Below are 22110 nucleotides of genomic sequence, written 5' to 3' on the forward strand. Positions count from 1 at the left end.
TAAAAAAAAGAACTCAAATAAACAAAAACAAAAATGAAAGAGAAATAACAATCAACACCACAGAAATACAAAGAACTGCAAAAGAATATTATGAAAAATTACATGCCAACAAATTGGACAACCTAGAAGAAATGGATAAATTTCTAGAAACATATTAACCTCCTAAAACTGAATCAGGAAGAAACAGAAAATTTAAACAGACTGAATCAGTAATCAAAAAACTCACAACAGGGGGGCCTCGGTGGCTTGGTCAGTTAAGCGTCCACCTTTTGATTTCGGCTCAGGTTGTGATCTCATGGTTCATGAATTTGAGTCCTGCATTGAGCTTTGCACTGACAGCATGGAGCCTGCTTTGGATTCTCTCTCTCCCTCTCTCTCTCTGCCCCTCCCCAGCTCTCTCTCTCTCTCTCTCTCTCTCTCTCTCTCTCTCTCTCTCTCAATAAATAAATAAATAAATAAATAAATAAATAAATAAATAAATAAATAAATAAATAAATAAAGGGACGCCTGGGTGGCTTAGTCGGTTAGGCGTCTGACTTCAGCTCAGATCATGATATCACAGTCCGTGAGTTCTAGCCCCACATCTGAGCTGTCAGCTCAGAGCCTGCTTCAGATTCTGTGTCTCCCTCTCTCTGCCCCTCCCCTGCTCATGCTCTGTCTCAAAAATAAATAAAAACATTAAAAATAATAATAAATAAATAAATACATAAATAAATATAAATAAACGTATTAAAAAAAACCCTCCCAACAAACAAAAGTCCAGGACCAGATAGCTTCACAAGTGAATTCTATCAAATATTTCAAGAAGAGTTAATAACTATTCTTCTCAAAGTATTCTAAAAGTAGAAGAGGGAGAAAAGCTTCTATGAGGCCAACATTACCCTGACACCAAAACCAGATAAAGACACTATACAAAAAGAAAACTACAGGCCAACATCTCTGATGAACATCCAGAAAATATTAGCAAGCCAAATTCAACAGTACATTAAAAAACTCACTGACCAGGATCAAGTGGGATTTATTCCTGGTATGCAAGGGTGATTGTTTTGCAAAACAATCACTGTGATACATCACATCAGCAAGAGAAAGCATAAAAACCACTTAATAATTTCAACAGATGCAGAAGAAACATTTCACAAAGTACAACATCCATTCATGATAAACCCTCAACAAAGTAGGTTTAGAGGGAACATACCTCAACATAATGAAGGCTATATATGATAATCCCACAGCTATGATCACACTCAATGGTGAAAAACTGAAAGCTTTCTCCCTAACATCAGGAACAAGACAAAGATGTCCACTCTTACTACTTTTTTCAACATAGTACTGGGAGTCCTAGCCACAGCAATCAGACAAGAAAAAGAAATAGAAGGCATTCATATTGGTAAGGAAAAATGAAAACTTTCATTATTTACAGATGACATGATACTATACATAAAAAACCCTAAAGACTCCACCAAAAAACTACTTGACGTGATAAATGAATTCAGTAAGGTCACAGGATACAAAATCAATATACACAAATCCATTGCATTTCTATACACTCATAATGAAGTAGCAGAAAGAAATGAAGAAAACAGTCCCATTTACTATTTAACCAAAAATAATAAAATACCTAGGAATAAACCTAACTAAGGAAGTGAAAGACCTGTACACAGAAAACTATAGAACACTGATGAAAGAAACTGAAGAGGACTATAAAACACTGATGAAAAAAACTGAAATGGAAAAATATTCCATGCTCATGAATTGGAAGAACAAATATTGTTGAAATATCCATACTACCAAAGCAATCTACAGATTTAATGCAATCCCTACCAAAATGCCAGCAGCATTATTTTATAGAACTAGAATAATACTAAAATTTGTATGGAACCACAAAAGACCTCCAATAGCCAAAGCAATCTTGAAAAAGAACAAAACTGGAGGTATCACAATCTCAGCTATCAAGATGTACTACAAAGCTATAGTAATCAAAACAGTCTGGTATTGGTCAAAAAACATACACATAAATTAATAGAACAGAATAGAAAACCCAGAAATAAACCCACAATTATGTGATCAATTAATCTTCAACAAAGGAGGCAAGAATATGCAATAAGAAAGAGACGGTCTCTCCAATAAATGGTGTTGGGAAAACTAGACAGCTACATGCAAAAGAATCAAACTGAACCACTTTCTTGCAACATTCACAGACATAAACTGGAAATGGATTAAAGACCTAATGTGAAACCATGAAAATCCTAGCAGAGAGCACAGGCAATAATTTCTCTGACATCAGCTGCAGCAAAATTTTTCTAAACATGTCACCTGTGCAAGGGAAACAAAAGCAAAAATAAACTGTTGGGACTACATCAAAATAAAAAGCTTCTGCACAGCAAAGGGAACAATCAACAAAACTAAACAATAAGCTAGTGAATGGGAGAAAATATTTGCAAATGTCATATCTGACAAAGGGTTGTTAATATCCAAAATATAAAAGAATTTATATAACTCAACACTCAAAACACAAATAATCCAATTAAAAAATGGGCATAAGACATGGACAGACATTTCTCCAAAGAAGACATACAGATGGCCAACAGACACATGCAAAGATGCTCAACATCACTCATCATCAGGGAAATGTAAATCAAAACCACAATGAGATATCACTTCACACCTGTCAGAATGGCTAAAATTAACAACTCAGGCAACAACAGATGTTGGCGAGGATGGGGAAAAAGAGAATCTCTTTTGCACTGGTGGTGGGAATGCAAACTGGTGTAGCCACTCTGGAAAACAGTATGGAGGTTACTCAAAAAATTAAAAATACAACTCCCATATGACCCAGCAATTGCACTACTAGGTATTTACCCAAGAGATACAGGTATGCTGTTTCAAAGAGGCACATGCACCCCAATGTTTATAGCAGCACTATTAACAATAGCCAAAGCATGAAAAGAGCCCAAATGTCTGTCATCTGATGAATGGATAAAGAAGATGTGGTATATATATACAATGGAATATTACTCGGCAATCAAAAAGAATGAAATCTTGCCATTTGCAACAATGTGGATGGAACTACAGTGTATAATGCTAAGCGAAATAAGTCAGTCAGACAAAGACAAGTATCATATGACTTCACTGATATGTGGGATTTAAGATACAAAACAGATGAACATAAGGGAAGGGAAGCAAAAATAATATAAAAACAGGGAGGGGGGACAAAACATAAGAGACTCTTAAATACAGAGAACAATCTGAGGGTTGCTAGAGTGGCTGTGGGGGGATGGGCTAAATGGGTAAGGGACATTAAGGAAGACACTTGTGGGGATGAGCACTTGGTGTTATACAAAGGGGATGAATCACTGGAATCTACTCCTGAAATCATTATTGCACTTTATGCTAACTAACTTGGATGTAATTTAAAAACAAACAAAAAAATGGACAAGAACAAATTATTTACAAGGATGTGAGGAAATTATAACTCTCATACATTGCAAATGGAATTGTAAAATGTATGGTCACTTTGGAAAACAGTTTGGCAATTCCTCAAATGTTAAACTAAAGTTACCACATGACTTAGTAATTCCATATGTAGAATATACCCAAGAGAAATTTAAATGTTGGTATAAAAACTTGTATACAAATGCTCATAGCAGCATTAGTCATTATAGCCAAAAAATACAAACAACCAAAGATCCTTCAGCTGATAAATATATGAAGTGTGGTTATATCCAAACAATGGAATATTATTCAGGCATGATAAAGAATAAAGTGCTGATACACTGAAAACATTATGTTAAGTCAAACAAGCCAGATACAAAAGGCCACATATTGTATTATCCAATTTATATAAAATATCTAGATATGAAATATCTAGGCAAATTCACACACAGAAAGTAGGTTAGTGGTTGCCAGGGGCATTAGGGAAAGGGAATGAGGAGTGAATACTAAAACTTTTTGAAGTGATGAAAATGTTCTTGCAATTAGATAGTGGTGATGGTTGCATAACCACGTGCATATAATAAAACTAGGGTAAATTTTATGGTATGTGAATTATATCTCAATAGAAAAGAGAAAAAATACATTAAAAAAAAAAAAAGAGGGGCGCCTGGGTGGCTCAGTCAGTTGAGTGTCTGACTTCAGCTCAGGTCCTGATCTCACCACTCGTGGGTTTGAGCCCCCATCAGGCTCTGTGCTGACAGCACAGAGCCTGGAGTCTGCTTTGGATTCTGTGTCTCCCTCTCTCTGCCCCTCCCCTGCTTGTGCTCTCTCAGAAATAAATAAATGTTAAAAAAAAATTAAAAAAAAAATAACTACCGCTGGTCACCTGACAGGCTTAGGAATGAAAAAAAACTTGTAGTGTGCTTAATAAATATTGTTACATATTGTTCATTCCCCTATAAAATTATACTTAACAATAAGAGTTTTTAATTTATTGTTAAGCTATGCTTAATTTTATTGTTAAGTTATACTTAACAATAAGAGTTTTTAATTTAATTTTGTAAACAATTTTGGAAATCACAGATATTCATAATTTTTGCCATTGATTAAGACCACTTTGCATGATCTCAGCTTGCATAGTCACTTTTTTGGTCCCAAATTATCCTGCAATACCTGTAGAGTGCCTGCACAGTGTTAGGAAATCTCATCTAAAGCATCGTTTGAAAAAGTGTAAAGAAATAATGTGATAGCATATAGTTTAAGGGTAATGTGATTACCTACCTGTAACTCCTCTGCTGTGGAAACATCTAGTCCTGTTAGATCTTGTATTCTCATATTAATCCGAGACACCACAGGGTTTTCATAGCCAGAGAGCCAGGCACTAACAAGAAGAAAATATTAATTTTACTTATAATGTTTCAATAAGTAAAGACTAAGAGCCATCATTTTAAAAGCCATAATATATGGGATAATAAGCCTTTACCTATAGGCATTTAGTTGGCTTGTTTGATGTGATTTTTACTAAAGAATGTTGTAATTTTTTTTTTAATGCTACATGTTAGGGGTGCCTGGGTGGCTCAGTCAGTGAAGCATCCGACTCTTGGTTTTGGCTCAGGTCATGGTCTCATGTTTGTGGGATCAAGCCCCATGTTGGGCTCTGCACTGACAGCACGAAGCCTGCTTGGGATTCTCTCCCACTCCTCCCCCCACCTCAAAATAAATAAATAAACCTTTAAAAATGCTATATTTCACAGTTAAAGGTTGGAAAAGAAAAAACTAATCTCATTTATTATAGAGTTTTCTTTGAAAACAGTTGGATTAATGTAAGAAGGCTATACAGAGCTGCCTACATTCAGAATTTTTAAAAATTCTGAAAAAATACATACCAAACTGAAAACATTTTTTCTTCCCAGATAAGGTATAGGAACTGACTGAGGTGGAGGTCATGGGGTTTTTAGCCTGATATATATAATGTAAATATTTTATGAGAAAAAAATTCATTTTTTTTAAAGTTTATTTTTGAGAGAGACACACAGAGTTAGCAGGGGTGAGGCAGAGAGAGAGAGAGAGAGAGAGAGAGAGAGAGAGAGAGAGAGAGGATCGCAAGCAGGCTCCACATTGTCAGTGCAGAGCCCTACATAGGGCTCAAACTCACGAACCAGGAGATCATGACCTGAGCTGAAATCAAGAGTCGGCCACTTAACTGATTGAGCCACCCAGGCGCCCCTCATTTTTTAAATTCATTATATTACTTCTTTATATTACTTGCATAAATAACAGTAAGTTTTGGGGTGCCTGGGTGGCTCAGTCAGTTAAGCCTCTGACTTCAGCTCAGGTCACAATCTCACAGTTCATGGCTCGAGCCCCGCATTGGGCTCTCTGTGCTGACAGCTCAGAGCCTGGAGCCTGCTCTGGATTCTGTGCCTCCCTCTCTTTCTGCCCCTCCCTTGCTCACACTGTCTCTCTGAAAAATAAACATTAAAAAAATTAAAAATAAATAATAAGTTTTCAAAGGTATCCAAACACACCCAGTAAGATGACTATAATAAAAACAGACAGATGGACAATAACAGGTGATGGTGAGAATGTAAAGAAATCAGAACCCTCATACATTGCTGGTAGGAATGTAAAATGGTACAACCACTTTAGAAAACAGTTTGGCAGTTCCTCAAATTGTTAAACATACAGTTACCACATGACCCAGCAATTCCACTCCCAGGTACATATCCAAGAGAAATTAAAACATATGTTCATACAAAAACTTGTACATAAAGATTCATAGCAGCATTATTAATAATGACCAAAATGGAAATAATCCAAATATTCATCAATTGATGAGTGGATACATAAATGTGATCTATCCATATGCTCAATTATTGTGCCATGAAAAGGAATGAAGGACTGGTAACATGCCACAACATGGTTGAACCCTGAAAACAGTATGTTAAGCAAGATACACAAGGCCACATATTATGATTCCATTTATATGAAATATCCGAATGAGCAAATCGACAGATACAGAAAGTAGATTAGTGGTTTTCCAGGGGAGGGAGGATGTTCCCATTCAGAGTGCCTGCTAGTAAGTACAGGCTTTCTTTCTGAGGTGATGGAAATGTTTGGAAATTAGATAATGGTGATGGTTGCACAACTAAAAAGACTAAAAGCCACTGAATTATACACCTATTTAAAGGAGTGAATTTTGGGGCGCCTGGGTGGCGCAGTCGGTTAAGCGTCCGACTTCAGTCAGGTCACTATCTTGCGGTCCGTGAGTTCGAGCCCCGCGTCAGGCTCTGGGCTGATGGCTCAGAGCCTGGAGCCTGTTTCCGATTCTGTGTCTTCCTCTCTCTCTGCCCCTCCCCCGTTCATGCTCTGTCTCTCTCTGTCCCAAAAATAAATAAACGTTGAAAAAAAAAATTAAAAAAAAATTAATAAAAAAAAATAAAGGAGTGAATTTTATGGTATGGGAACTGTAGCTAAATAAAAAAAGGTACTCCCAAATTAAACTATCTCCTTTATATATGCTTTTTCCTGGTCTATCAGCCTTTTTCCTTTACTTCTCTCATCAATCTCTCACTCCACATTTCGTCAACATTGTTGCTAAATCCCTAAATTAAATTGGCAAAAATACTATCCTTAATGAAATTTTTTCTCTAAGCTTACGCCTGTGTCACCAAACCCTACTGAATAAAGTCATGAAATAGGGCAAATATGTATTTCCTGAAAATTCATCAACACCAACTTCAAATGGGCCCTTACTCTTCCTCCTTTTTTCTACTCTGAATCCCAACCCACCCAATTTCCCCCTTCTCTCAGTACATATCTCCTACCTAAGAGAAAAAAGAAACCATACAATCTACATACATTTGCATCTATCTGTTCCTTTTAGTTCATCTAGTTCCTCCCTTCCAGTTCCAAAGAGATTTCTCTCCATTATAAGGTTAATTCCCTGTCTTAAATTCTATTATTTTCTGACATTTTAGGAAGCATAATTCATTGATTAGACCTTTTCTCTCTTGAATGATCAACTTTTTCTTCTCAATTCCTCCCACAGCTTTTAACTGGGCTTATGTCTTTTCCATAAAAAAATAGATAGATAAAGTTCCTTCCTTTAACTCTCTGTTTTGCTCCAACTACCAATCTCTTTCTCCTCCCTCTTTAAGTCACCTTTTTTCCACAGACTTTTTTTTTTTAAGATTCTACTTCGAAGTAATCTCTACACCCAATATGGGGGCTCAAGCTCACAACCCTTAGATAAAGAGTTGCATGCTCTACCACTGAGCCAGCCAAGCACCCAACTCTTCATTTCTTAATCCATTCCAACCTTGCCTCAGTCCCTATCACTCCACCAAAACTGCTCTGGCTAATATCACCCATAACTACTGTGCTACTAAATCTAACAAAATGTTTCCAATTTTCATCGTATTTGCCCTTCTAGTAACAGCTGTATGTTCATCCTTGAAACTCCTCCTCACTCACTCATTCTTCAGGTTTCCTTCAGTCTCACTGGTTGCTCGGTCTTAGTCTCCCTTAGAACTTCTACTACTATATTCGGTCTCTCTTCAGGTACCCCAGCATCACTTCTTCAAGAACATGTTCCAGCAAGCCCCAAGGCTAGTGCACATGCTCTTCTCTCTGCCACAAATATTTTTCTTTTTCATTTTGTAAAGATAAGGCTTTGGATTATCAATTTAGTCATCTCTTCTTCAGAGAAGCTTTCCTTCACTCCTTCCTGTCAAACTGCTTATTTTTTATTTTAGTAAGAGGAATAGGACAAAAAAGGACAAAGAAGTTTTTTGTTTTGTTTTGTTTTGTTTTTTTACTAATCACAACATTAAATTGACATGACATGCTATAAGAACTGAACCAGGATAAATAATACTGTTATAAAATTTACATTTCTCATATCCATTTCAAAAGAAAATATATAGAATTCTTCTTGATCTGACAGATTGATTTCAGTAAGTTCATTTTAAAAATAGTAAATAATAATAATATACTTTCTCAAACTGTGCTAAGATACTGTCAGAAAGGCAGCTATAAAATCTAGAATGATCACAATTGACAGGATTAGGACTGTTTTTTGAAACATTAAGAACCACATCTCTTTTTTAGCTATTACATTAATGTACCTTTTTCATTGATAATCATGAAATGAAATCCCACAATGGGATCCCACAATGATTAGCTGTGGATCACTGTGGATCCCACAATGATTAGCAAGTTTCTTCTTAAGTAACATACACTCTCGTGTTTAAGACTAAAGTGAGTTTTCTAATTTTGCCCTCTAGTGGAGCACAGGCAACTATCTTTGTCTTTTGTATGTAGGTAAGCATATATTGAGAAATGTAGCTGTTGTAATCTTCTAAATTTTATTCTCTCACAATTAAACACGGGCAATTTTTTACTTTTAAAAATAAGACTTTGAGGGACCCTGGGTGGCTCAGTTGGCTGAGCATCCAACTTTGGCTCAGGTCATGATCTAGTGGTTCATGAGTTTGAGCCCCATGCCTGGCTCTGTGCTGACGGTTCAGAGCCTGGAGCCTGCTTTGGATTCTGTGTCTCCCTCTCTCTGCCCCTCTCTCGCTCACACTGTCTCTCTCTTTCTCTCTCTCTCAAAACTACATAAACATTAAAAAAAATTTTTTTAAATATATGACTTTAAAACACTTTCAGATTTTAAAATAGCAAAGCTTCTAAAACATTGCTCAAAACTGGCTCTCCATTTTGGTATATGACCTGATACATGACACATTTGATCTGTTAGTTTTTTCTATTGACTATACTTTATCCTCAGTAGTGGTTAGTGTTATAGTTTCAAGCAATTTTTACATATAATAGATTTTAAAATGTTTCATTTCACTGAATGGAGAGTTTTATCACTCATGTATCTGTAGAAGGTAATTTGAGCACATACATATTTGCACATGCGTATATATGTATTTTTAAAGTCAGCTACTTTTACCATTAAAATAAAATGAGACTACAGGGACAAACTATGAGAAACAGTTTGTCTTCCTTAGAAATCTTTTCCTAGATTGAAGAAGACAATTTGCTGAATGATTTGATGAGGCTATAGGCTTTTCATCATTTCTTAACCCCACTTAGCCATGTCTCACCCCCACAGCTACATGCAAGTCTACTTCCTCAGCAGCACTAGCCTCCACAGTAACATGTCAAAAACAGGTTGTTGTTGACTGAGCATTCAATGCTACTTGCAGTCTTTCAATAACTCTCACTCTCCACTTTCTGCCCAACCTTGGCATCAAAGTAACTATCAACAGGCTCAAGAATATCTTCCTCTGTAAAATGTACTAGTCATAATTTCTATGTCTCTATGCTCTCTGAAGAATATACACCTTCATTCCAGCTTCTCTCCATTTCCTAACTGCTGGAACTACATCTTCAAAGAATGCTGCTTTCATTCTCCCAGCTGTTAAATGCTGCCTTCTACATGAAGACGTGCACTTGTCAGTACCATCGTCTTTCCATGCAGAGACATCTGCCAACACACATTATCTACCACAGCCTGGGTCATCTACTGCAGATCATCCACCCCATTCCCAGATGTTGCAGAGGTCAAAAACACCTCATCCTGATAGGAATCCTCTTCAGCCTGTTACCTCAAAAGACTGAGATCCCCTGGCATTCTTCTTCTTTCCAAGAATGAATAAGTATTTTTGTCTGCAGGTAACTTAACATTTTCTCTGATGTAAGGAAATAAAATGCTCTTCACAAAAGCAATCAAGGTTGTGGTACTTTTGATATATAACAGCACCACACTGATTTTGGTGAGCACCTGCCAGATGCTACTATGGGAATCACCCTTGGTTGAGAGGGCGGAGGGTGGTGGCAGCTGTACCCCCCAAAATCATTAATCTCGGAGCTAGCAACTGCCTGCAGCTAAAGTACATCAGGGGGAGGCTACTTCCATGCACCTGGAAGTGGAGAAGGCAGCTGCCCCTAATGTTTTTATAGTACCATATATTCTTACTTTGTATAATTTATCACAGTAATTATATATTAATTTGTTGTTTAAGATGTCTTCTTTCAACTACTAGTCCTAAATACATATAAAGTCTGCCTGGTTTTGCTCCCTACTATATCTGCAGAACCTATTACAGTGTCTGGCACATAGCAGATCTCAATCTATTTCTGCTGAATGAATAAATGAATCCTGGAGATTTCTTAGAACTAATCCAAGACTGGCACCTGGCTGGCTCGGTTGAGTGTCCAACTTCAGCTCAGGTCATGATCTCACAGTCCGTGAGTTCAAGCCCTGCATCAGGCTCTGTGCTAACAGCTCAGAGCCTGGAGCCTGCTTCAGATTCTGTGTCTTCCTCTCTCTCTGCCCCTCCCCTGCTCATGCTCTGTCTCTGTCTCAAAAATAAATAAAAACATTAAAAAAAAAGAACTTATCCAAGATTTATTCAATGTTACCATAATTATTTGTCTCGTGATCTCTTACAAATTTATAGGGACTGGCTGAGTAGAATTCCTCAGCAGAGCAGGAAAAGGAAGGATCCAAGAATTTTATTATTATAAAGGGTATAGCTGATACATATATTAAGAACTTATTTCTCCCAATTCTGATTGAGTTGCTAGGAGAACCAGGAACTAATCTGGTATGTTGGTGTAGCTATCGTTTTGGCTGGCAACAATTTGACAGATATTTGAACTTTATAAGCAACAAACTACTGACTTGATTTTTATAGCTAACTGCAACACAAGATTGGTAAATATTCTCTTAAAATTTTAAACCAGATGCATCCTGATAACTGTTCCTGTCCCATCCTATCACCCACAGAGAACCTGTCTCCTATTTCTATTACCTTCAACTTCCGTCCCTGCAACCACAAGCATCTATTCTTACCTTTTCTCTTATATTCTGGTAGAAGTATTGTCCTTCAGCCTTACAAAGACTGGATCTTTTATCTACGGTTTTGAACCTACCCTTTCTAACTCCACAGGCCTCATTCTATCAATCACTGCCTCTTTATCTTTAATCTTTTCTTTGACAATGCTTAATCTTCAGCCTGAAGTCTCCTGCTACCAAGAACGCCTTCACTCTTGCTATTCTAGCAAATTACCATTCCAAACTTTCACTTTACACTTTTAAATTTATAAAAGCAAGAAATGGTTGTTATATTCAACAAATAGTCCAAGGACACTGGATAACCACATGTGAAAGAAAGAAATTGGACTCCCTACTTCCCTACGGGGTGTGTGTGTGTGTGTGTGTGTGTGTATGACTCCTCAAAAGGGATTAAAGACCTAAATGTAGAAGTAAAATTATAAAACTCTTAGAAAAAAAAATACAAGTGTAAACCTTTGTGACCTTGTATTAGACACTGGTTTAGCTATGACATCAGAAGAACAAGTAATAACAGGGGAGCCTGGGTGGCTCAATCAGTTAAGCATCCAACTCTTGATTTCAGCTCAGGTCATGATCTCACAGTCGTGTGATCAAGCCCCACACGCTCTGTGCTGAATGTGGGGCCTCCCTGGGATTTTCTCTCTCCCTCTCTCTCTCCCCTCTCTCTCAAAAAAGAACTATAAGCAACAAGAAAACAATAGGTAAACTGGATAGCATCAAAATAAAAAAATTTTTGTGCTTCATTGGACACCATCAATAAGGTTAAAAGACAACTCACAGAATGGAAGAAAATTTCTGCAAATCAAAAGTCTGATAAGGACTTGAGTCGATAATCTATAAAGAACTATTACCACTAAATAAAAGACAAATAATTCAATACCAAGATGTGCAATGGATCTGAATGGACAGTCTCCAAAGAAAATGTACAAATGGCCAATAAGCAGCCAATAAAGAGATGCTCAACATCATCAGCCACTGGGAAATCCAAATCAAAACCACAATGAGATAGCACATCACACCCACTAGGAGGGCCATAACCATCAAAAAGATAATAACAAGCGTTGGTGAGGATGTGAAGAAACCGGAATGCCCCATACATTGCTGGTTGGATTGTAAAATGGTGCTGCCACTTTGGAAAAGTTTGGCAGTTCCTCAAATGGTTAAATATAGAGATACCATATGACCTAGCAATTTTACTCCTAAGTCTATACCCAAGAGAAATTTAAACTTACATTCACATAAAAACTTGTACAAGAATTTTCAGAGCAGCAATATCCATATTAGCCAAAAAGTAGAAACAACGCCACTATCAATGGATGAATAAAATAGATAAAATGTGGTATATCCATCACAATGGGATATTGCTCAGCCATGAAAAGGAATGAAATGCAGATACATACATCAACATGAATGAACCTTACAAACATGGTAAGTGAAAGAAGCCAGATACAAAAAGGCCCCATATTATATGATTTTATTCCAGAACAGGCAAATCCATAAAAACAGAAAGTAGATTAGTGGTCACCTACGACTGGGCTTAGAGGGGGGTGAATTGATGATTGAGTAGTTACTGCTAAGGAGTACAGAATTTCTCTTTCAGGTAATGAAAATGTTCTAAAATTGATTATGGCGATGGAGGCACAACTCTCTGAATATACTAAAAGCCACTGAATTGTACACTTTCAATGGATGAACTGTATGGTATGTATATATCTCAATAAAGCTACTTAAAAAAAGAAATACTTGGGGCGCCTGGGTGGCTCAGTCAGTTGAATGTCTGACTTTGGTTCAGGACATGATCTCACGGCTTGTGAGTTCGAGCCCTGCGTCGGGCTCTATGCTGATAGCTCAGAGCCTGGAGCCTGCCTTCAGATTCTGTCTCCATCTCTCTCTCTGCCCCTCTCCTGTTCATGCACTGTCTCTCTCAAATATAAACAAACATAAAAAAAAAGAAATACTCATAAAAATTTCAAACAATACAAAAGTATATGAAGTTCCTTTCCTAGTCCCATTCCTCACAGGTAAACACTACTAATAAATAGCTATATATCCTCAACATTTCCCCCTGTATATAAACAAATGTACAGAGAGAATTTTTTAAAAACTAGGAATCTACCAACTCTCCCATCTCCCGTATCAATATACACATATACTTCCCCCTGCCACCGAAAATACTTCTGACATCTTTCCAAGTCAGTACATATAGCACAACCTCAGTTTAAAAAAAAAAAAAATAAATATATATATAAAAATATATATATATATATATATATATATATATGGTGGTTTAAAAAATACATAAGATTTACCATTTTACCCATTTTTAAGTGTGTAATTCAGTGGTGTTAAATACATTCACAAAGTTGTGCAACCATCATCACTATTTCCAGAACTTTCTCATCATCCCAACTGAAACTCTGTACCCATTAAACAATAATTTGCCATTTCCCTCTCCTCCCAGGCCCTGGTAACCTCTAATCCACTTTCTGTCTGTATGAATTTTTCTATTCTAGGTACTTACTGTAAGTAAAATCACATAATATTTGTCCTTTTGTGTGTTATTTCACTTACTTGTTTTCATTTATTCATTCTCAAGATTCATCCGTGTTGTTGCATGTATTGGAATTTCATTCTTTTTGAATAATATTCTATCATATGAATATATAACATTTATCTATTCATCCATGAATGAACACCTGGGTTGCTTACAACTTTTGGCTATTGTGAATAATGCTGTTATGAACACGGGTATACAAGTAAATGTTTGAGTCCCTCCTTTCAATTCTTTTGGGTATATACCTAGCAGTGGTTCATATAGTAATCCTATGTTTAACTTTTTGAGGAAATACCAGACTCTTCCATAGTAACTATATCATTTTACATTCCCATTCCACAGTGCTTTTAACTACTGCCTTTCTTTTTAAAATAAACCATCTTTACTTCCAAAATGACCATGAAGGTCTGTCAATAAAGCACTGGTTAAATAAGATTATTTCTACTTTTTCTCTATTACAAACAATACTATAATGAAAATTTTTGTATATCTTTGCATACTTGTGCGAATATCTCCGTAGGTTAAACTCCTACATGTGGAACTGCTAGACGACTTTCACATTTTGATAAATGATGTCTTATTGTTCTCCAAAAAAGTGATTTATACTCCTAACGTATGCTATGAGTGCCCATTTCAGAAAATCCTTGCCAGAATCAATCTTTTTAATTTTTGCTAATCCTAGAAGGAAAATAGTTTAATTGTTTAGATTTTTAAAAATTTAAATTGCACTTGTTATACTATAAATGATATGAACAGAAGGTCTGAGGCTTAGCAGTTAAAGTCATTAATGACTGATTACAGGTTAAAAAAAAATAAACTGTTGGGGCACTTGGGTGGCTTGGTTGGTTATGTGTCCAACCTTTGCTTTCAGCTCAGGTCATGATCTCACAGTTCTTGAGTTTGAGCCCAGCGTCAGGCTCTGTGCTGGCAGTGTGGAGCCTGCTTGGGATTCTCGCTCTCTCCCTCTCTCTCTGTCCCTCCTGCATGCTCTCTCAGATAAACATAAAAAAAATAAACTGTTATCTTAATTGTGGTTCTCTTATAGTCACTAGAGTGGAAAATAAATTCTACTTATGCGTGTTATTTCACTTAATTTGACTTTCATATGAAAACCTCTCCAAAACATAATAGGATTTTCTTTAGCTGGAGAACTCTATACATTTAAAACATCTTCTTCATCTGGACCCCAACTGCTAATCTGTCTTCAGCAACATTATTATAGACCTATCATCTACTCTAAGAAATTAGCCCTGAATTTAGATTGTTGTAACACCACCAAAAAATTCAGTGAAGACAATGATACTATATTATAGATTAACTGTCTATTCCTTAGAATCTGGAAGTCATTCCTGGACTAAATGAAATCAAAAGAAATCAAGGCTCTCTCTTCTAAGTACTCAGTGTTTTTCAACAGAGTTAGAACATAAAGTTACAGTATTTGCTGTAACAGGATAAATCATTTGAAGAACATTTCTTTATTGTTTGTACAACTGTAATTGAAATTGTTGGGAGGCTCAGTCTGTTAGGTGTCCAACTCCAGCTCAGGTCATGATCTCCCCGTTCATGGGTTCAAGCCTCACATTGAGCTCTCAGATCCACTGTCTCCCTCTCTCTCTGCCCTTCCCCTGCTTACATGCTCTCTCTCTCTCTCACAAAAATAAACAAACATTAAAAAAAGAAGAAAAGAAAATTTCAACTAAGTTATACAGTGTTTTTTCCATACAACACAATTTAGTGCCATGAGAAAACACTATCTCTTTCTCCAGATAATTTTATATGTGTTTCTTTTTTCTGTTACTAATTAGATAACACAAACTATATTCCTTTTGGTCTTAATCACAGGAACCCAAGAGCTAAGTTGTATATTCAGAGTAATGTTTCAACATTTTTTCCTTTCTAATGAATTTTTTTTATTAAGAAGTGTTTGTTATTCTTCTAATATATGCTATTTTACAATGTCACTGGAATGCTCTATTTGATTAAGGAACAACATTCTCATACTGCATTACTATATTTCTAATACATTAATAAGGACCTCATGTTCAGTAAATAGAAAAATTCATTTTGGAGGTTTTGGAGAATGTTACAAAGTTCCAAAGGAAAATGTGAGTGGTATAATTTGAATAGTATCATTACCTTCTTCTAACTCAACACATGTGAAAATTTACATTTTACAAATAGCTAATATAAAACCACTATGTGATTTTTTGCAAAAACAAGAATTATTAAAAGTTTTGCTCTTGGGGCACCTGGGTGGCTTTGTCAGTTAAGCAGCTGACTTTGGCTCAGGTCATGATCCCCCAGGTCGTGAGTTCCACCCCTGGTTCAGATCCTCTATCCCCCTATTGTTGGCCCCTCCCCCATTGGCTGTCTCTCAAAAATAAACACTAAAAAAAAAAAAAAAAAAAAAAATACTTGTCTTTAATTTTTTTCATTTTTTTTTTCAACGTTTATTTATTTTTGGGACAGAGAGAGAGACAGAGCATGAACGGGGTAGGGGCAGAGAGAGGGGGAGACACAGAATTGGAAACAGGCTCCAGGCTCTGACCCATCAGCCCAGAGCCTGACGCGGGGCTCGAACTCACGGACCGCGAGATCGTGACCTGGCTGAAGTCGGACGCTTAACCGACTGCGCCACCCAGGCGGCCCAATACTTGTCTTAAAAAAAAAAAAAAAAGTTTTGCTCTCTGTAAGCGCTTGATGGTTAACAAAGAAATGCTGATCACCTAGACTGGAAATTTATCCCAGCCCTTTGGTTTTTAGTGGGACAATTATGAAATAACACTATAGATCTGTCCATTTCAGTTATTTTAATCTGAGCTGAGAACCACTGTTCAACCCAAAAGAGAGTAATGTCATTGTTAAAAGGGACTCCAATTTTAAAAATATCTGAAATTATTCAAATATATTTGTATTTGCTTCTATAGTATATTAATATGCTTTTATATTGTATTTGTTCCTTATTTACATTAAATCTCAAGCATAAGAAAATGTCATTATTATAGGAAATCTGTACTTGAGAGTAAGAAAATGAAAACTACTTCCAAAAATAACCCACCAGAATCAAAGAAGCTTTTTCTACTACACTAAGTGGATTGTTTATTTGCAAATCTCTTTATATTATTTTAACTGGACTTAATGAACTCACATAACTAAACTGCCTTTTCAGTAACTCAATGTTTACCATTTCAAAACTAAAATTCCATTTCTCTGATTCAGCCAAAATTATTAGCATTTCCATTAATAAGCTGTAGTAAATTTTTAGTTTGGGATTTGTTTTTTTTTTAAATATCGGAAAGGATAATATAGGAAAGGACAGAGATGCCTTACCAAAAGTTCAGAAAGTCAATAAAATAAATAAACAGTAATGGATTTCCACAGATACTTTACCCAAATAAAATTCTATTTGCTAGGATGCTGGAACAGATTTTCCTTCCTCAGAAGATGATGTAATCACTGAGAAATTTCTCAAAATACAGATATTTGAGATTCCTTTCTGACCCATTCAAAATACAGATGTTCCCACAGCAAAAGGAACCACATTAACTGACATCAGTACACATAAATACTTCTACTTTGCATTTGAGATGCCTTTTTCAGAGGTATAATGTATGAAGGAAACATAAAACATTTATTTCACTTGTAGGCATCTTCAAAATTCAGATTTTTACATTGATGGGTAGAAAACGTCTCGGCATAGCTAATGAATTCCTAAAATAACAAAAACTTTTTATTTGTTAAATATGAAATGTATAGGATATTTTATGGAGCCAATTCTTTAACAGTTACGGCCTCTCTCAACATATATATTTTATTTTTAAAAGATTTGCTGAACAATTTTCCTTGGGTAAATATAAATATCACTATGCTGTGGAATTCTACTGTTACTAGGTAATTTTGAAAACAAACACACTCTCTGCACACTTTGCTGCGATTAGGTGAATTTATTCTGGTATTAGTCTTCTAAAACTTCTTTTTAAAAAAAATTTTTTTTTCAACGTTTATTTATTTTTGGGACAGAGAGAGACAGAGCATGAACGGGCGAGGGGCAGAGAGAGAGGGAGACACAGAATCGGAAACAGGCTCCAGGCTCTGAACCATCAGCCCAGAGCCCGACGCGGGGCTCGAACTCACGGACCGCGAGATCGTGACCTGGCTGAAGTCGGACGCTTAACCGACTGCGCCACCCAGGCGCCCCAGTCTTCTTTCTAAAACTTCTAATGCTGCTGGCTAAATGACTTCTATTGCCTTATATAATATAAAGTATGGTTGTGTCTTTCTAAAAAAAATCCAATAAAATTCTTCTCAGAGCTATAAAATTAGAATACTAAAAAAATAAGCTCAAAATGTTTAGAAATATTTAGTTCTTAAGGAAAAAAAAGTTTCCAAGAATAATCTATTTTGCCTTATTGGTAAGGGTCCAATGACTCTGTGGGCTGGCTATTTCTTCAAAAGGTCCATTGTATATATAAAAAATTTCCAAAAAGGACTTCCAAAGAACTAAGTTCACGAAAATTTTATTTTATGTGCTTCCTAAAAGCATCCAAATCTGGAGAAGTTAGATACAAGCCTTATGACAGTAAAAATGCCTAAAACCATATAATAAAAATAATCTTTGATAAAATACTATTTTTAATGGGTTAATTTTTTTCTTTTACCCCCACAAATAAAGGGTTTATTTTTCAACACATGCATAATATTCTGTAATAGAATGGAAAAATAGCTGAAGTTTAACTTGAAATTTAGAGTTAATTACAATGCACAGAAGCATTATAAATCATGTATCAAAACATTATCCAAATTAGTTTCTGCAAATCCTTACCATTTATTCATCTCCCTGACATATCACAGAGATTAAATTTTCTCCATGACTTCTACCTGGGGCGGGGGGGGGCAGGTAGTATAGGGCAGACAGTTAGGAAACCAAGCAATGTGTGTGAGGATGTTGAAGGTTATTACCATATAAAGGACATAGAGCTTTGCCCAAAAAAGAGTAGGGAAACAATGCATTCTGACAGTCTTCATAGTACTTTTGCTATGACTTACAGCAATAATATTCAAAAATTTTTTTTCCTCTTGGACTGCATTTTCATTCCATTTTTATACTAGAATAGTGGCTTTCAACATGTGTGGAGAGGTGAAGTCTTTGGGGTGGGAGATGGATTTTGCCTACCAAGGGATATTTGGCAATGTCTGGAGACATTTTTGACTGTCACAACTGGGAGGAAGGGTGTTACTGGCATCTAGTGGATGCCAGAGATGCAGCTAAGCTTGTACAAAGCTTAGGGCAACCACCACCAACAAAGAATTATCTGATCTGAAACATCAATAATGCTGAGGTTGAGAAGCCTTGTCCTAGAGATATACATTTCTATTCCTAGAAGTCTTTTATTACATTATACTTATCTACAACAAAAATACTTTTATAAATTGATATAATGAGATGGAAGGAGCTTATTTCGTTATTTTCAATTAGGTATTGTAACCGTGGATAAATATTACTTATTTCTAGAATGAGACCAAACTTAATATATTTCTATTTTCATTTTCATGAGAGCTGAGAAAACTCCTTTGTAAATAAGTAGATGGAAAAGGAGTTCTGTTGGAATAATGTCACTTATTCTGCAGATTCCTTCTAAGTTATATACATTAGTTACACAGTAATCTATTGTTAAAATTATTTCAGTGGTCTATCAGCTAATAACTTAAGTAAATTCTCTTTAAACATTGGTAAAAGCAAAGAATTTGAAACCAACTGACTTAAAAAGATTTGTTATGGAATCCTTCAAGGCATGCCCTTTCTCAATACCTATAGCTATTCTGGTGACTTAGAGATTTTTAAACCTTTGCTTTTACTGCAGAAGCCAAATTAGGCCTTGTTTCTATGATGGTTCTTTGGGAACTTCTCTTACTTCAATATAGGAACTCAGTTTCAGGGGGAGTTTGGGGAGTCTCAGCAGGCATTTTGAAATCTAGTAAGTTAGTTCTAGAAAATCTCTGTTAACTGTCCCATAACCATGTCTGTTTATTAGTCTATCATGAAAATTCAGGCATAGTTGTCATGCTTAAAGCCTAGGTCTTAGAAACCATATCATGGGTTTTATTAAAATAGATTCTCAAGAAAGAAAATAGTCCAAATAAGACTAAAATTCTCTCCATTACTCCCTTACCTCTTAGATACTCTGTACTGTGCTGTGGTCAATTTTCCAGTCTCAGGGTCATGTACTGTAGCTCGGCTCAGCTACAAAAAAAGAGAAAGGACAAGGACTTACTAACGTAGCAGGCAATTTTGGGCTTTTGTTTGTTTTGTTTTGCCAAGCCACAGGTGATTGGAAGAGTTCAGATTGGTCTGGATGGTAGGTAATGGTTTCAAATCAGCAAAAACATTTAGAAAGGTGGCAATAAATGAAAAGCCACTTCCAAATCAAGAGAAAATGGGTTGACATATTTTTGTTGTAGATTTATTGTCCTTTCACTTTTTTTTTTTTTAAATCATTTGAAGCTGTATGTAAATGATTTATAGCACTGGGTTTCACAGGAGCTTTCTCAGATCTAGAAGTTTAATGTCCTTTAAGTATTGTGACAAAAGAATAGTTAATAGTCTCTTTAAATTTATTTTTTAAAACTCTCACTGAGATAAAAGTATAGTTAAGTCTCTCTGGAGAAGTAAAAGGCAACTAAGTTCATGAATAATAGTAGTTGGAAGACTGAGATCAGAAGCATAACTCTGTTCTTTCCATTGCCAGCTTTCAAGTCAGCAAGTTTTTTAAAATAACTCCAACAGGAGGAATACAGATTACTTCAAAATGACAATGGTATTTCACAAGATGAATGAACAAATGCCAGTACAATCACCATGAAGGATGATGTGAATTCACTGTAGCATTTATGAATGTGAGAGAACTATATAAACAAAGGCTACTCCCAGATTAATCCAGGCTTCTTCTTTTTCTTTTTTTTTCCCCTTTGGCAAGAAAAAGGAAACAGAAAACAAGTATCAAGCCATTTCCTGGAGATTGGATTCCTGACCTGAAGAGAAATGCAAAGCATATTAATTCCCTAAAAATAACAGACCAATTAAAGATTAAAGAGAACTTCTAGTTAAAGGGAAAGACCCGTGAAACACAAAGCATTTTACCCATGCATATATAAAGAGGCAGTGACTTGAGCTGGAGACTGAAAATGACCTACTTCTCTTAAATGAATAATTCCTGTAGGATGTACAAAACACGCGTTAGAGGGCAAAATATGCAACATACACATCTCTTACCTTTTGCTAATTCTGTAATGTACCGTCTCCAAGTCTCCTGTTATTGGGTTTGAAATGGTGGCTCGCCTCAGCTGTGAAGCCAACCATCAAAATAGTCGCATTACAAAACAAAAAAAAAGGAATCACATTTATCCAACCGGTCAGAATTCTGGGATTTTTACAAAGGAAAATGAAAAGAGAAAATAACTCCATAGACTTCTAGTCATCTTGTGTTAAGCCTTGAGACTTGGAAGTTTTTTAGTTTTTGGATTTTTTTTGTTATTTTAAAAATTTTGTTTTTGCTTTGCATGAATGGAGGATACACAAAAGAGATTAGAAATTAAATTTCTTTCAATGGTTGGATGATGGGACTGTGAGGAAAGAAAAATTTCTAAAATGTGAAGTCTAATTTATAGTTACAAGAATGGCTATTTGCAGTTAATGATCCATTTCAAACCTCTTATTTTAATTTTTTTAGTGATGCAACTGTCTGCAAAGGTTAATGTTCAAAATTTGTTTCAAAATCTATCTTTCCTTCCTTCAATATATATGTTCATATATTTCACATATACAGTGAAATAATCTTGGGACCTAACAGAAAGGTAGATGAAAAGAACTCATAAATGTACAAAAACAGTAAGAAATTGATGACAGCCAAGATAATGATTTTAAACTTTAAAAAAAAATGGAGGGTGATTTGGAGGTTAACAAAAGAGAATAAAATTTTTATTGCCTTTGAATTTTTTTATTAAAATAATCCAACTGAGGCATCCCCTTTGAAGACTGAGGTCTCCAAACCCAGAGATATATGACTTGATCCCCAAGCTGAAACGCATTCTTAATCAATATTCTACCAAGATGTTTTGGTTTACTTGGTTTATAGACCACAAAGAATGGACGAAAATAGGAATTCAGACAATACTGGCACAATATGATGAAAGAGTGATAAGAATTCCCTTGGATATATATATATATATATATATATATATATATATATATATA

At 35.7% G+C, this 22110-nt stretch overlaps 1 protein-coding gene and 1 pseudogene across 2 annotated transcripts in view; both read right to left on the reverse strand.

The window, feature by feature from the left end:
- P4HA1 (prolyl 4-hydroxylase subunit alpha 1) overlaps positions 1–22110 on the reverse strand; it is a 90893-nt gene that overhangs the window by 18592 nt on the left and 50191 nt on the right. The window contains exons 9-10 of one of the 2 annotated variants that reach the window (XM_040485350.1): positions 20030–20100; positions 4714–4813 (exon numbers count right to left, since the gene is read on the reverse strand). In XM_040485350.1, coding sequence (XP_040341284.1) covers positions 4714–4813; positions 20030–20100 — 171 coding nt within the window. Of the gene's footprint in view, positions 1–4713; positions 4814–20029; positions 20101–21129; positions 21201–22110 lie in introns of both variants that reach the window. The other variant, XM_040485349.1, reaches the window with a different exon arrangement.
- Positions 9029–10731, reverse strand: LOC121036780 (enolase-phosphatase E1-like; annotated as a pseudogene).

This window comes from Herpailurus yagouaroundi, unplaced genomic scaffold, assembly GCF_014898765.1.
Source record: "Herpailurus yagouaroundi ecotype Mexico unplaced genomic scaffold, PumYag 163, whole genome shotgun sequence".
In the NCBI taxonomy this organism is placed as follows: Eukaryota; Metazoa; Chordata; class Mammalia; order Carnivora; family Felidae; genus Herpailurus; species Herpailurus yagouaroundi.